The 17,061-nt window shown below is 33.4% G+C and overlaps 1 protein-coding gene across 1 annotated transcript; it reads right to left on the bottom strand.

Moving 5' to 3' along the window:
- Positions 1-2,331: 2,331 nt before the first annotated feature.
- Positions 2,332-6,677, bottom strand: LOC111405133 (ATP-dependent Clp protease ATP-binding subunit ClpA homolog CD4B, chloroplastic-like). The gene is made up of 9 exons (XM_023033885.1): positions 6,095-6,677; positions 5,719-5,834; positions 5,505-5,627; positions 5,239-5,424; positions 4,789-5,004; positions 4,275-4,492; positions 4,008-4,083; positions 3,846-3,935; positions 2,332-3,664 (listed from the first exon to the last, which is right to left on the bottom strand). The coding sequence occupies exons 1-9, from the start codon at positions 6,660-6,662 to the stop codon at positions 2,486-2,488; spliced, it is 2,772 nt and encodes a 923-aa protein (XP_022889653.1). The 5' UTR covers positions 6,663-6,677; the 3' UTR covers positions 2,332-2,485.
- Positions 6,678-17,061: the final 10,384 nt, after the last annotated feature.

The following is a 17,061-nucleotide window of genomic DNA, read 5'->3' as shown; positions in this document are numbered from 1 at the left end:
TTTTAAATTGATCCGAAAGGAGGTTAGTTGGTTGTTCTTAATGAACAAAAAGAAATTATGGACTGTGATAATACCACCTTTACTTTGGCAAATTTATTTATCAATTTATAAAGAGGAATGCTAATAGATCGTACAAAAGGTGTGGATAATAAATGATGTTATTGTCTAATGCTATTATACAATGTGCCATGATTAGACTATCGATCCAAATTTTATTGTTTTACAATCTCCGATCCCAAAATGATCAAACGATACAATCTGCAAGACCCCTCTGTCAATCTAATCCAAATTTTATTGTCTTACAATCTCCGATCCCAAAATGACCAAACGATACAATCTGCAAGAACCTTCTACCGATTTGATTCAAAATTACATGCCATAAGGTGACAATAATTCTAACCATAGGGATGGTAGGTGAATACATAATTGGAGAATATTGTCACACACATAGCTACATACCGGTGGGGAACCAATGCTGTAATAGTTTATTCTATCAGAAAAAAAGCAACCCTTTATTGGGATTGTTATTGGGCTACAAAGCACTAAATAAGCTCCTCTAATTTGCACGCTTTTCCACAAGCGGGAATAACATATTAGTGTTACATTACATAAAATCAATAAGAGCCCTGATAAAAACCCTAATCCTGAACCTTCTCTGGATAAAGATGGAATCATTAACTATGCTAATTTCAGATCCCAAGTTTTATTCCGAATCACGCTGTTAATTTAATTTATGTACCAGATTTGTGAAAGTTTGGGGACTGTCACTGCAAATTTTCCGAAAGGAATTGATTTTGATCATTGGAAAGTTGGAAAAGGATTAAAATTATTTATATATGTGAATAAATGAATAATTGAGAACTTGGCGAATGAATAATTGACTGGAAAATTCAGGTACTCAATGCTGTGCATAGATTGCTTTATATAGGAAACTTGTTTCCTTAATTCTATGATAATGCCAACTTCAGGCCATTTTTATACATTATTTTTGTATTAATGCTGTCTTTTACATCGTTCACCTCGTAAAACTATCATTCTTTCTGAGTAAGATCGTGGACAGACCCTCATGTAGTTACATAGCAAGAACTAGCTCATTACATCTGGAGCTCTAAAATGATCGAGATCCAAGAAGATTATAATGGCGATACCTGCCAACAATAGACTTTTGCATTAACACAAGTTCAAACTTAGAAGTTGGTCAAACATCAGTTTTATTTACATATTTTATATGACTCTAAACTTTTTCATACACTCCAATGGCCCATAACTATAACCTTTAAAAAGTTTTACCAAACACACCAAGTATATAAAAAAAAAAAAAAGAGTTCTAAACATGTTCGGGTAAATTACTTCTTAATTTTATTTTTAAAAAATTACTTAATTTGATAGTAACTCTTATCTCAATATCAAAATAATTAATTCCAATTTTGACCAGTAAAAAAATTATTTTTAAACCTAAGTTCTGTACATGTACCTAAACTTTTTTAAGCTAAGACAAATATGCCTTGTGCCGGTTCAATTCCTGCTATCCACTACCTGATCTATATCCTCTAACCTATAATTTGCCAGTCAAAACAAGGCCATTTAAAATTTACGCTTTTTCGATAAAGAACTAAAGTTACCTTAAGCTATCAAGAAGTAATCCGAGATGGAGGGATTAGCGTCACATTGTCTAAAAATGCATTCAAATTTTATTGGACAACCTGGCAACTGACCACATAGACCAATCGTCATCGAGACTGTAGATGAATAGTATTATTCATATCATATCCATTCTTCCTTTCCATCTCCTAATCAGAATGCCGATAATTCAGAAGCAACTCTTTTGTCTCTTCAAATATTGGGTGACATTGGAAACGTTAACTCTTGCCTGCAAAGCAGCTTTCTCAATAAGACTCCTATACCTGCACATACACACACATTGTACATAGATCTAATCGCAGTAGATGCATAGATAAGTACATTGGTGGGTGGAAATCTATTCATCAACTTGCCTGTATCTGTTTGCGTGCTGGTATCAGTGTGGATAGTTTCATTATCTTGTGAAACTATTAAACAATGGGTTAAATCCATTGATGGTCACCCAACTTTAAACTTCATCATGCCATCCAATTTCATATAATGTTTCATCATGACCACCCAACTTCTTTTCACCATAACTTTGCATTATATATAAAAAAACAAGTTTTAAAATAAAATAAAATAAGAACTTATTTTAAAAAATATAAAATAAAATAAAAACTTAAATGAAATTGGATGAAAATGACGATTTTCGCAATCAAATGTTGAAATAGGGATTAAAATGCAAAAAATAAAAAAATAAAATAAAAATGTAACAATTAATGGAACGTTTTGCATAATGAATTCCACATGTAGAAATAACTTCTCCTATTAACTATAATTGTGTCAAACAATATCAAAACTAATCTTATCTAATCTAATTAAATATACTTTAAAAATCATATCTAAATTCTATTTTTTATTGTTATTCTAATCTAACAGGCTCAAGAGATGGCTCAGGAGGTGCACCACGGTTAAGAACAATCACGTTACCATCAGAGTCAACATCAACTATAACCGAATCACCTTCTTTGATTTCACGAGCAAGCATCTTCTCTGCCATGCTGTCCTCCAAAAGTCTCATTATAGCTCGTCTAAGTGCTCTTGCTCCATAGCTTGGGCTGTATCCTTCTTCAACGACCCTATCTCTAAATCTCTCGGTCACCTGAAGTTCGATATTTTTGCTTTTCAGTCTCTCAAATACCTCCTTTAGCATTATATCAGCGATCTCCTTCACTTCCAGCTTGGTGAGCTGCCGGAATACAATCATCTCATCCAATCTATTTAAAAATTCTGGCCTGAAATATTGTTTCAGCTCCTCTGTCACCAGGCTCTTGATCTGGTTGTAAGTGCTATCCTTCTCATTATAGTCTAGATCAAAACCAATACGACAACCTCCCTTCTCAATTACACTACTTCCTACATTTGATGTCATGATTAAGATGGTGTTCTTTAAGTCTACTGTTCTACCTTTGCTGTCGGTCAACCTTCCATCTTCAAGAATTTGAAGCATCATATTGAACACGTCTGGATGAGCTTTTTCAATTTCATCAAAAAGTACAACGGTGTAAGGACGGCATCGAACAGCCTCCGTAAACTGTCCACCTTCAGTGTAACCAACGTAGCCAGGAGGTGAGCCAATGAGTTTCGAAACAGTGTGTCTCTCCATGAACTCACTCATATCAAGCCGGATCATGGCTTCTTCTGAACCGAAGTAGTAGGCTGCTAGTGCTTTAGCCAGTTCCGACTTTCCAACACCAGTTGGCCCAGAAAAGATAAAGCTCCCAATAGGTCGGTTGGGGTTTTTCAGACCAACACGAGCACGGCGAAGGGCACGACTGATGGCTTTGACAGCTTCGTCCTGCCCAATGACCCGTGTGTGGAGTGTTTCCTCCATCTTGAGGAGACGATCAGATTCGTCAATAGACACTTTCTCAACAGGTATTCCCGTCCAGGAAGAAACAATGTGCTGAATGTCAACTTCTGTCACAACAGGCCCCCCATCCCCTGCCTCACTCTCCGCCTTGGTCATTTCTTTGTTTTTGTCTATAAGAGCAGATATCTGTGCCTTTAGATCCATTTCCGTGTCATGTAATTCCCTAGCCTGTATGTTAATTAAAGCATCATGAGATTTATCTGATAAAGCTGGGGATAGGAAATCCTGCTGAGCATTGCACTCAGCAACTAAACAGCTTAAGAATTAGCATAATAATTGAAACGTGAAAGAAAACTCAATATCGTATATCTTACTCTCATCGGACTAAAATTATAAGGTTATAATTCACCTTTTCAAAGTCTTCACTTCTGACTGCTGCATTTTTCTCCTCCGTGATCTGCCTGAGTTCTTTCTCTACCTCCCTAGCTTCCTCAGGAAGCTGCAAAAGATACAACTGTTGCTGTAGATAGGTTCGGATAAGGAAAATAGCATCAGTAAGAAAATCTCATACCTGAGAGTGATGAAGTCGAACACGGGAACCAGCTTCATCAATCAAATCGATGGCTTTATCTGGAAGAAAGCGATCACTGAAATATACAAAGAGAATATTCGGAGATGAGACTGAGGCGGGTACGTGAGTGACTAGTGCTAGGATCAGAAGACAACTAATGACCGTTATTCAGATGTTCTCAAATCCTCTCGTCACATTTTAAAATGTCTACATTTCGTTTATTGTAACCAGTTAACAATTACATTTTTCTCAAAAAAAAAGTAGTACCTGATGTACTGGTATGACAGCTGAGCTGCAGAAACTAAAGCTTCATCGGTGTAACGAAGCTTGTGATGGATTTCATATCGATCGCGAAGCCCTTTTAAAATCTGTATGGTTTCATCCACAGTAGGCTCCGGGACATTGACAGGCTGGAACCGTCTTTCTAATGCTGGATCTTTCTCAATGTGCTTTCTGTATTCGTCCGGTGTAGTAGCCCCAATACACTGATATAAGCATGATAAAATAATATCAAACAAATGTGGCGACAGACGAAGCATTCCCGTCATCAAAATTGTGTCATTCAATAGTGCCATATAGGAGGAAATAGATCAAGGATTGCAAAACATACTTATAACACTGTGGTGGGTGGAACACAGGAAGAGGATTAAGGAAGATGAGATTTCCAAAAAATACAACAATTTCTAAAATGTCAAGAAGGAAAAGTAATTCACATTTTTAAGAATGTGATTAATGATACACGCATCTGTATGCCACATGGAAGAGTTGAGGCCCTACCAACCTGTAATTCACCCCGAGCTAGAGCAGGTTTCAAAATGTTTGCAGCATCAATCGCCCCCTCTGCTGCTCCTGCTCCAATCACTGTGTGCACTTCATCAATGAAAAGTATAATTTCGTCACTCTGTTTAATTTCCTCCATCAGCTTCTTCAGCCTTTCCTCAAATTCACCACGATACTTCGTCCCAGCAACAAGAAGACCTACATCAAGGGTTATAACCTGAAAGGATGGTCATTTTAAAATATTGTAGGTTTTCAGTATTTAATTGAAAGCATTAAATTAGCCTCCGTTTAGAAAGAATAATTTATAAATAAATATAAATGAGTGGTAGATAGATAATACTATCTATTCTAAATTTACACGGTCTTATCCGTGGCGCGAAACGCAACCTTGGGGGGGTATCAGATAACCAATCTGCCTAAAGGGCTTCATAGGTTTCATATAGTAATTTACCTTTTTCCCCTCAATGGTGTCGGGAACATCCCCATTGGCAATTCTCTGAGCAAGGCCCTCCGCAATAGCTGTCTTCCCAACGCCAGGTTCTCCAATGAGGCAGGGGTTATTTTTTGTACGCCGCCCCAGAATCTGGGTGACACGTTCAATTTGCTGCTGCCTGCCAACAGCAGGGTCCAATTTACCCTATAACCAAGACATCAAGCAAACACCTTTTAGCTCTCTATGAAAAGTGAAGGCATCAAGAGATACAGTGAGAAGATTACCTCCTCAGCTAGCTTGGTTAAATTAGTACCATACTCCTCCAGTGTAGGCATCTTGTTGCCTGAGCTTCCGCCTCCAACACCAGCACCAACAGCTTCCGAGCTCTCGCCAACCATTCTAATAACCTAATTGCCCAAATGGATCAACATGCAGTCAGTTTTAAGGGGATCACGAAAAAATAATCGACAGAAAACAAAGACAAGTAGTGATTCTTGCCTTTGTACGAATATTACTTGGGTCAGCACCTAAGTTCTCTAGAACACGAGCTGCCACACCTTCACCCTCACGAAGCAATGCCAGCAGCAAGTGTTCTGATCCAATGTAATTTTGACCTATATCAAAAGGCAATAGATTTCAGTGCAAAAGAAATTGATAATAATACATCCACACAAATAATCATGTGTAAATATGAAGCAAACATAAAAATAGAACCCTTATTTATAATTTTATATGCTGTCAGTGTCGACCCGAGTAGAGTGAAATAAGATTGGAACAGTAAAACTGTATATTAGAATTTGATGAAGAGAATAACATAACATGTGTACACACTCAAGAAACTAGCACACACTAAAAGAAATCATAAAAAAGTTACCTAGCTGGCGAGCTTCCTCTAGCGAGAGTTCTATAACGAGCTTTGCACGAGGAGTAAAAGGCATCTCCACATCAACGAATCCATTACCCCTTCCACTTATTTTCTCCACCTCCAAACGGGTATCTTTCAAATTAATTCCTATTGACTTGAGAACCTTGGCAGCAATGCCAGTGCCCTCACCAATAAGTCCCAACAGAATCTGCTCAGTTCCCACAAAATTATGACCAAGCCGTCTTGACTCCTCTTGTGCAAGCAGAACAACTCTTATTGCCTTCTGTGTAAAGCGTGAAAACATGGCTCGTGGTGTGAATCTGCATTTTCTTTGTAGTGTTACAGGGGTGATACCATATACCTTCGATTGGAGTGACTGGCCAGTTTTCCTTAGCATCGTATCTAAGGCATTAGGTCCTCGCAAACTCGAGAATTTCCTGATCCTTAGGGGCGTTGTTTTTACACTATACAGCATTGGAACCAATCTTTGTCGATTCCCAGATCCCTTCAATTGTCCATTTCTTTCCCCAGAAACTATGTTAAGGATATTAGTTGACTGAACTAAAGCCCTCGCCATGATTGCGTCAAAGGGATCTGCATATGAAATGACAATTAAACAGCTAAGATTAAAGTCTAAAGACCACTATATAGGTTTGAGCACAAAAAACTCTACTTGAAAGCTCCAAAATATATTGCGAGCACAATCTGCTAAAATTTCTTCTAGCAAGACGAGCTTGAACAGAAGCACATCAATGCTACATGGAAAGGTGGAATATTTACGTATATTCACAATAAAAGGAAAATGAATCCCACCTTCAACAAACATGCACTGTGCAATCTATAACGTAGAAACATCCTCAAAATATAATTTTGTTTTCTAGAAGCAACAAAAAGGGTCATTAATGGGTATTTGGACATGAAAGGATACAGACACACCCACAACTACCTAGTTACCCCAAAGTTTCCAGTTTTGGAAGCAAAAGACCACATTGAAATGCTCCATAAGAACACAAGAAACTCACTTCAACTGTTCAACAAATGTAAAGTTAATGCAACTGAAAAGTAGAAAGGCCTCTGAAATTTTATACAAAGATCAGAATATACAAAAAAAACAACTTCTTGAAAAATAGATCTAACATATCATCTTGAATCGAGGGAGTTGGCTGAAGGGATTGCACGCTCACCTCTAAGTTAATGCAATTATTGAACTTGACTAATTCCATAATCTCAAACTAAGGAATAATCTCCTTCAGTTGAGGAAAACAGTCAGAAATCAAAAATTCAATGGAAACATAAGTTTTCCAGTATGGAACATGTCAAATTGAACGTCAAAAAGGAAGCCATAAAAATGGGCTTCTAAGAACTACAATACTACGCAACAAGTTTTTTAAATTCTTTATCTTGAATAAGCTAGGTTCAGGGAGCCGGAATGCAGAGAGTTGAAATATATGAAACCTAATCAGCCAACATTCCATGGTACCATATGTTACAAGGTTTAACAAGAATAATATTAATTAAAAAAAAAAAAAAACCCAGTGGATTATAGAGAACACTTTACCGCATATTATTATAGAACTCGCATCCAGAGAACAATTGGGCAAGAACTCTAATAAACAAAAAATATAATTATGATGAAAGAAAACATGCAACTCCTGTGTGTATATATATGTTTACGCCGGCAAGAAGTATTGTATATGCGAGAGAGGAGATCTGGGAAGTGAAAGAATGACTGCAAGAATTTTAACAGCCACAAAACGCTATGAAACAAGTAGATTAATTGATGAAACAATGCGTCAAGTGTTTATATAATAGGGTTTGCATGAATGAGCCATGTATCTATATCAAGTTAGGGAAATTTTTGGGATTTTTGCCCTAAGTTTGGGAAAAAATCACATAAAACCAATGCCGTAAATGCTAAATATATATTATTTTTGGAAACTGAAATTCAATAATGGCAAATAAAAAGCAAATCATTAAATACATTCATAGTTGTTCCCTCTTTTGAAAATAGAAATCCATCAATTACTAGGATAGAACTCCAAAACAAATCCATTTTCTTAATGAATCTAAAAGGAAAAAAAAATTAAAAAAAATCCTATTTTGGATCACTCCGAGGACTTACAAAAATATCCTGGGTGGTGCCACAATCTGTCCAACATACAACAATGTGTTGAACTACTTCAACAAGTCTGCGCGTGAGAAATCCTGTTAGATTTAAATTTAGGTTTTTAAAAAATAATTCGTTTTCATATTAATAATAATAAAAAAAAAAGTAAAAAGTAGTCCCTTTTTTATCCCTACGAAATATCAGATGAAATAGAACGCTTAAAATGGATATAATGAAATTCTTTGGTTGGCTCTTCCCAAAGCAAAGGAATGATCCAATTTTTTATTTGACTGATGGGACGTTTCAAATAAAAGAAGGCACCATTTATTTAGTTTATTAATTCTATTCTATTATTTATATATATTTGTTAAAATACGAAGTTGAAAATGAAATGCTACTTGGGTTTCTTGAACTGCAAGATAAAGGAATTCATTTTTGCTGCTGAAATTGAACATAGGTTTGCTATATTATTGTTGTCAAAGATATCATATTTTGGGGAGAAGTATAGAGCAAATGGGACGAATTGGGAATCATATAGTTTCTTGAAGGGATTCTAGGAGTATGCAATTTCCACCCTGTGCCAGTTCTGTAATTTTCGTGTCCGAGACGAAGTTCATAAATTATGTCCCGTCCCCAAAAGTGTTATATGCATGCAAAATCTATAAAGGCACTATAGAACAAATTATTAACTTATTAGTTTAAAACTTAAAAGTAAAATAACAATCAAAATATAATATACAGAAAAATTATATTTTAATCAAATAACAAAGTCGAGAATGTTTTAAACGATTAATTAAATACTAATTGACTTTCAATTTTAGAGGCAAAAATATTAATCAAATTTGAATAATCTAGTAGTTTAATCGTTTCTTTTTCAATTGATAATATAGCCATTCAATATTTCTTGTTAAATAGTTGATTGAAGCTAAATCTTGATCAACTTCTAGCATGTTGAATGTGCACTCGTATTATTGGATCAAACTCAACAACCATTTCTTCTTCCTTCTTACCTATTACATTTACATTGACACGTTGAATCACTTCTTCTTCCTAAGTCAATTCATTTACACTGTCAGGTTGAATCACTTCTTCATTCTAAGTCAATTTATTCACATTGTTATTATTAAAGTACTTGTGAATATCTCCAACTTGACTTTGTATTAATGCTATATCCTCTCATTTCTTTTTTTTCTTTTTCAAGTTCCAGACTTATATTTAGAAAGCCCGGTATATGACTACCGTTCAATAATTAGCCTAAAAATGATCAAATTAAAACATCAAACCAACTCACAATTGAAGTTTTATACATAGTCTTTTGTCTACAAAAGTAGAAAGACTCGATCTTTTATCTCCTATGCTCTTGATTTTCCTTTTAATTAATGAATTGCATCCATCAAAAAGTCGAAAAGAAAAATAAAAAATTCACTAAACCCATCCAGAGAACCTAAGAGTAAGGGGAAAAAAGGCAATGGAAGAGGCAAAGTCCCCCAATCAGATCAAAACAATTTCAGTTTTCTCTTCTTGAAATGCACATTTCAATAATCAATATCAATATACACTAATCCACTTAAATGCTAGAAAATGCACACATTATTACGACTTAAGTATACATAGCTAAAAAGTTATGACAGTTAGGAAATTTGTTGTTCCAGCTGGAAGTTAGTTATGACAATAGGCATTTTCATTTCTTTTCCAAATGTTATTTAAACTGTAGTTGTATGTACATTTCACACGCCTTTTGGGTAGTGTTCCATAAATCAAGCTAACTTGTGTTGCTTGGCTTTATTAAATATTAATCGTTTTGACTACAAGTTTAGCCCCTATTTGTCACCCATTTTTTTGACATTCTATCATATTATTTTTCTACAGTACTCATTTTCAATCATACATTCTTCATTAAAATAATATTACACGCAAATAAAAAAAATCCCTTCTTTTTTAACTAATCGTTTGATTTCCCACAAGTGGATGTTATCGTGAACAAGTAATATAGTGGTGTGTAAAATATCGTACCCACAATGACTAAATATTTGATTGAGTTATAGCTATTAATAACCTTAATCGAATAGCAATATAAAGTTGTAGCAAATTAAAGTCTAATTTATCAACTACAATGAAAGTAAAGCAAAGTTTTATCAAATTCATGAGATGTATTGCTAAGATATAGAATCCCCCTTGTTAATCCATTTTTAGCACAACAAATTAAGATGACAATGTGTAGTCATTCTTGTTGGTCAATGTTCCTAATTTAATTAAAAACTTCTCTCGATAGTTATCAAATCTATTCCCTCATGTGACATTCCTATCTCTCGATGAAATATACGAACATGATAAATGCATTAAATAATGTAGAACACCTATGAAAACAATGTAAATTATAAATGTATATTTCTATCTTTTATCGAACTTTACAATATTTATTATTTTTAGCTAAAAACCGATTATCTCTCGAGATAACAATAGATTCCAATAAATCATCTCAATTAATAGCTAATTAATTGAGAAGTCAGTGAAAACAATAATAAACATCCAATAAGACATACATACTAAACGTCAAAATAATTAATTATTACCAAAAATCTCATAACAATGGTTCATCTCGTCTTGACAATGTAAAAATCTAGCCAAGCATAATGAAATTACAAAAGCACATTCTAAAGTTAATAAATATCACCCGAAATTTAAATAATTGGTGAGAAATCTAGAATTCTTGAATACATTCAATGAAATCTTGATATCTGTTGAAGTTTCCTCCCAATCTTTGTGTTATCTTCCTGGTGTGAATTATGCTTAATAGTTTTTTGCAATTCCTTGATTGAAATCTCTCACAAAGATGAATATGCCCACTTCTTAATATGATTCTCTCAATTTCTTGAGTTGTTTGTTGCATAAAGAGACTCTCTAGTGTGTAAGATGTTCTGGTATTTATATGGCTCGTATTTAGGTCAAAGATGTCGCCCAAAATCTTGTCAAGATGAGTTTCAATCGTATAAGAAATCCTGATATTCGACCAAAATCTTGTACTATGCGTCTGCATGGTGCATTGGGATACTGACGTATAGATCACTTGTTGAACTCTTGAATTTTCTCCACCGGGTTGAATGTGATTGCATGATTTTTGAACTATGCGACCTCATAGTTCAAACTTTTTTTGTCGGACAGTTTTCAGGAGTTTAGTTATAACTTTCTCTCTCGTTATTTGATTGAAACAATGCAAAGTGTGGTAGAAAGCTAACTCAAAGTGTTACAATTTTTCTTTAAGGAGACTTTTCTAATTCGAATGTTTACTATGCCAAATAAGTCTCAAATAGAAACTAAAAATCTGGAGCGTAACTTTTTCGTCTGAAAGTTGATATGTGATAATATTTCGAGTATATTTCATCACTTTAACTTCTTTCCTCATCTGATTGACCCCTAAAACTCTTGAATATTCATCTTAAGGTTCGACAAACTTTTTAATATTTGCACTTTAGTCCTCGAACTTTGATTTTGCTTCATTTCAGCCATTTTCTCTTGTAATCATGTTCCTTTATATTCCAATTATATCCAATTAAGGCCTTGGCATCTTCTATCTTCATTTCATCGTCCGTCTCATCTATGGATTATTTGCAACTTGGTCCATGTCTTTTGAATTTCACTCTTTTTCTAGGTTTTCTTTTTATTTCTTCCAATTTCTTGCTCTACCGTTGAATTTTACTTGTTTAACATAAAACACAACAACTTAGAATATATTTTGTCAAAAGAACTAGCAAATATCGCTATTTTAGTCTCTGAATAAATGTATAAAATACGTTTATCATTAACCACACATTCTCCATCAATCTACTATTCCATAATAAATTTTTCAAAATTAAAGGGGCTCAAACACATCCTAAATGTAACTTTAGAAAAAAAAAAGTGTGTAGTGTTAATGGAAATAGAATTTGTATAATAGTACCTGGTGTAATTTGCACTTTAATTTTCATTTATTTATTTATTTTTTTTCGGTAAATTTTTCTACTTTTAAATTTTTAAAAATGAATGGGCCAACCTCGTTTAGATCCTAATTCGACTTTGACCCTCTTCCTTTTTTCGAATCAATGTTCAAATCGATTTTTAAAACATTGATAAAACCACATATTAGCTCTGTCAATTAGTACTAACTCACATGATCTAAAAACAACCATAGAGAAATAAGAGATACTAGCTAACATTTCATTCCAACGCCATTTTTAATAACGCTAGTCTTTGTCCATGCAATGCACGTACTGTATTATTCTGGATGTAATATTAATGTGTTGAATGTATTCAATTTTATTGAATTACATCATCAACCCAATATTTGTTATGTTTACACTGTGATGAACTTTCCCTTATTGGGCATATAGAGAGATTTATTAAATTATATGATTCCAAAACAAAAGAAATCATTTTACACGTGGACTGAGAATCGTATAAAACTCATACAGCTAATGAATTGTTTGTAGTAATAGTTGCATAATTTGATATATGTGCCCACGAAATTCATGAAAGCAAAAAAAGCCAATCTCCATCTCATAGATGAAAGCATATACAGCAAAACCTAGATAAATGAATATTCGATAAATTAATAATCTTGTTTAAATAATAAAATACTTCGATTCCGACTTGAAACAGTGTACTAAATTAATAATCACATTAAATGCATAAGATAATAATTTTTTTTTTTTTAGATCCTTTATGGCCAAACGAATATATAAAATAATAACTGTTTAAATTCAATAAAGCTATACTAGTGGTTGAAGAAATTATGTTCCATGTGTGCCTGAAATAACTTGAATGATTAATCTTCCAAAATTGAAGATTGAGCACTATATTCATATGTATTTATATTTTGTACTTCATATATGTTTAATATTTATTTTATGCTTATGTTGAAAAAATAAAAATCTGGAATTTTTTTTGAAATTCGGTTTAGTAAGTGAATGTACGGTGTTCTGCATTCTTGATATTTTGTAAGTGCAAAAATCAGTATATAAAAATACAGTAAGCTGTAAATACGGTAGGTAGCATATACAGTAAGGTGCAAATACGGTAAGTTGTTTGTAAATACGGTAGGCGACATATAAGGTAAACTGTATATACAGTAAGCCGTCTGCAAATACGATAAGCTGCATATATGAATTTATAATTTTTTATAAATATATAAAATTTGATTAATTTCACAAACGGTCACTGAACTTATAGAAAAATTACAAAACGATCACTAAAATTTAAAACTTTCAGTAACGGTCACTTAAGTATTGTGACGCTTTCAAAAATTGACACTGAAGTTTAAAAATTTTTGAGCTACTTTTGCGGTAATTTCTCGACCACTTTCGACCATCGATACCATCGAATTTTGATACAGTTGGAAAGCCTACAATGTCCTCTTCAATTATAACAAAAAATGTCCCCCAAACTCCAAAGGATTCGGCCGGAAAAACTCACAAAGTTGGCTACCCGAAAAAGTAAAAACCTGGCCAAATTTTCAGATTTTTAGTGGACTTTTGCAGCGATTTTTTGACAACTTCCGACCATCAAAATAGACAAATTTTGATACCGTTGGAAAGCCCACAATGTCCTCTTTAATTAGCATCCAAAATCTCCCCAAAACTCCAAATGATTTGGCCAGAATAAACTCACAAAGTTGGCATCCCAAATTTTGGCCTTTTTGGGATGCCGACTTTGCGGGTTTATTCCGGCCGAATCCTTTGGAGTTTGGGGGAGATTTTGGATGGTAATTGAAGAGGACATTGTGAGCTTTCCAACGGTATCAAAATCTGACGGTCTTGGTGGTCGAAAGTTGCTGAAAAAGTCGCCCAAAATCTGAAAATTTTGGCAGATTTTCAGATTTTTTAGGGCGACTTTTACGGTAATTTTTCGGTCGAATTCCTTGGTGCTACGGAGAGATTTTGAGTAGTAATTGAAGAGAAAATTGTGGGCTTTCCAACGGTATAAAAATTCAATGGTATCGGTGGTTGGAAGTAGTCGAAAAATTATCGCAAATGTAACCAAAAAAACTAAAAAAGCGTTTTTCAATTTCAGTGACCGTTTCAGAAACTTTTTAAACTTCAATGACCGTTTTTGAAAGCGTCTCAATACTTAAATGACCGTTACTGAAAGTTTTAAACTTGAGTGATCGTTTTGTAATTTTTCTGTAAGTTCAGTGACCGTTTGTGAAATTAACCCTTATAAAATTTATTTAATATTTACTTTCTTAATTATTAAATGTTGTAATTCAATATTGTTCCCTTTTTTATAATTGTATTTTCGAGAATTAAAAAAAAAAGTGGTTATGAAATTACTAATTTTTAAATGTGTTTTTTTGTTGAAGATAAAAATAAATTTTTTATATTATTTGTAAAAAAAATTTTATTGTAATTTTATTAGCGTAATAAGAAGATTTATTATGCATTTTTATTTTTTACATTTTGTGAAGAATTTTGTTTATGGTGATTAACAAATATTCTTTCACATACACATCATGCCAACAACATTAAAAAATAATAATAATTTTAATATATATAAACTCCATGAGACAAATAAAATAAAATAAAAATCTCCGCACATGAGCAAAAAAAAAAGACTCTGCAAAGTGCGGAGAGATGATAAACTATCTCTCCACACACTGTGAAGAGAAAAACAAAAACTCTCGGGACTTTATCTGCAAGTTCCAAGAGTTCCATGATACATTTTCTCAAACAATTTTTGAGCACTGCATTGAACAATTTAATTCCTAGTCTACAACCCGAAAGTATAATTTCATTGAAAATTGTATCCGCTTCAAATGTCCAAGAGCTGTTATCAAGCAAGTGTAAAATATTGAATTTGGATAGTACCCTAGAGCCTCCATTTGTGAAAGCAATGCTATAGTACTATCAATATCTTATTCTTTGCACAAATCACATATTGTTTCATTGTATGAATCACGAGAAATCTCATTTCCAATACCATAAATATGATTTGCATACTCATAAATTGAGTTGTGACTAGAATTTAAAGAAGATATAATTGATTTTGAGCCATGTTTTTCGACTCTATTTCGTTGTATATGCGAAAAATTTACAATCTTGAAATTTCACTTGTAATTAAAGAATTTGAAAACAACTCTCCGCATTGTGCGAAGAGTTTTTTTCCTCTCTGTACTGTGTAGAGAGCTGATTTGTCATCTCTCCACACTGTGAGGAGTTTTTTTTACTTCGTACTGTGTAAAGAATTTGACAACTCTCCACACATGGTTCAACTTTCTCCGTACTGTGTGGAGAAGTTTTACAATCTTGAAATTTCACTTGTAATTAAAGAATTTGAAAACAACTCTCCGCATTGTGCGAAGAGTTTTTTTCCTCTCTGTACTGTGCAGAGAGCTGATTTGTCATCTCTCCACACTGTGAGGAGTTTTTTTTACTTCGTACTGTGTAAAGAATTTGACAACTCTCCACACATGGTTCAACTTTCTCCGTACTGTGTGGAGAAGTTTTTTCTCTCCGCACTTTACCTCTCCGCACTTTTTTTACTCCACATATGGTTAAACTCTCTGCACACCGTACGGAGAGTTCTGCTATGGTGCGGACCAACTCTCCTCACAGTGCGGAGAGTTTTTTTTTTGCTCTCCGTATTGTGCGGAGAGTTGGTTTGTCATCTCTTCGCACTGTGCGAAGAGGTTTTTTTACTCCACATCATGTGAAGAGTTTGTTAACTCTTCGCACATGGTTCAACTCTCTCCGCACTGTGTGGAGAGATTTTTTTCTCTCCGCACATTTTTTTTATTTTTACTCTGCACTATACGGAGAGTTTTTTTCAATTTTACAATATTTAATTACACAAAATTTAGATATATAATCTTCACTTTCAATTCAATCATATCAACACTATCAAAGAATACAAGTAAAATAGTTTGTATATTTCTTATTCAGACATGAAATATACAAGCATATTTTTTCTAGATAACATACTGCAATGCAGTTGTAAAAATAATTTACAATTCTTTTCTTATATCATGAAAATATTTTTAGATATTGCTTCAAAAACTTTCCAAAAAAAAACTAAAATTCATACACTAATAAAAATACGATAAATACAAAATTCGTGTAACGCACGTGATAACGACTAGTCTATAAGAAAAAGAAGAAGAAAAAGCGATAAAGCAAATTTGACGAGGTCCCACCTCAAAGTGCACCATTGTCAACCAAGTGGGTCGTGCCCGTGGAGTCATGGGTTGCGGCCACTGAAAAAGGTGGTTCATAACTCCATATGTATTTAGAAATGGAAATTGTACTCCCCACCACACAAATGTTGGGACTATTTCCGACAAAATTATTAACATGAATAACAATGAGAAAATCAAGAAAATTTGTAATTAAAGTGACAGCTAATTTGAGGATATCATAATAATTATTTTAACAAGTTTAGTATCCTGAATTGGACGGTGAGTGATATAATCAGTGACAATTGATTTTAAATTTTTATTCATATTTGTTTCACAAAACTAGACAAATTTTGTTACCCTTAAAATGATATCAAACTATTTTAATTTATTATTATTATTATTATTATTATTATTATTATTATTATTATTATTATTATTTAAAAAGGATCTCTCTAGTTTCCATCAAGGGAAATAGCAAGTCAAGGTCGTCAAAGCTCTCGTGCTGCAATTATATAACTATGAATTACGTTCTTAATTTCAATATTATTACCGAATTAATATATTATTTAAATTTTAACTATCCTTTTTAATAATAAAGGAAAGAGTAAATAGAATTAAATTTTCTTTTACATTAATTTTATTGAAAATTTCTTGACACCCTTAGTGGTCGTGGGGTGGTGATGATGACGATGATGATAATAATAATAATAATAAATTAATTCA

The sequence above is a fragment of the Olea europaea genome, chromosome 12 (genome assembly GCF_002742605.1).
Source record: "Olea europaea var. sylvestris chromosome 12, O_europaea_v1, whole genome shotgun sequence".
Lineage (NCBI taxonomy): Eukaryota > Viridiplantae > Streptophyta > Magnoliopsida > Lamiales > Oleaceae > Olea > Olea europaea.
Note: the sequence above shows the minus strand (reverse complement) of the source record. Positions and strands in the feature narration are given on the sequence as shown.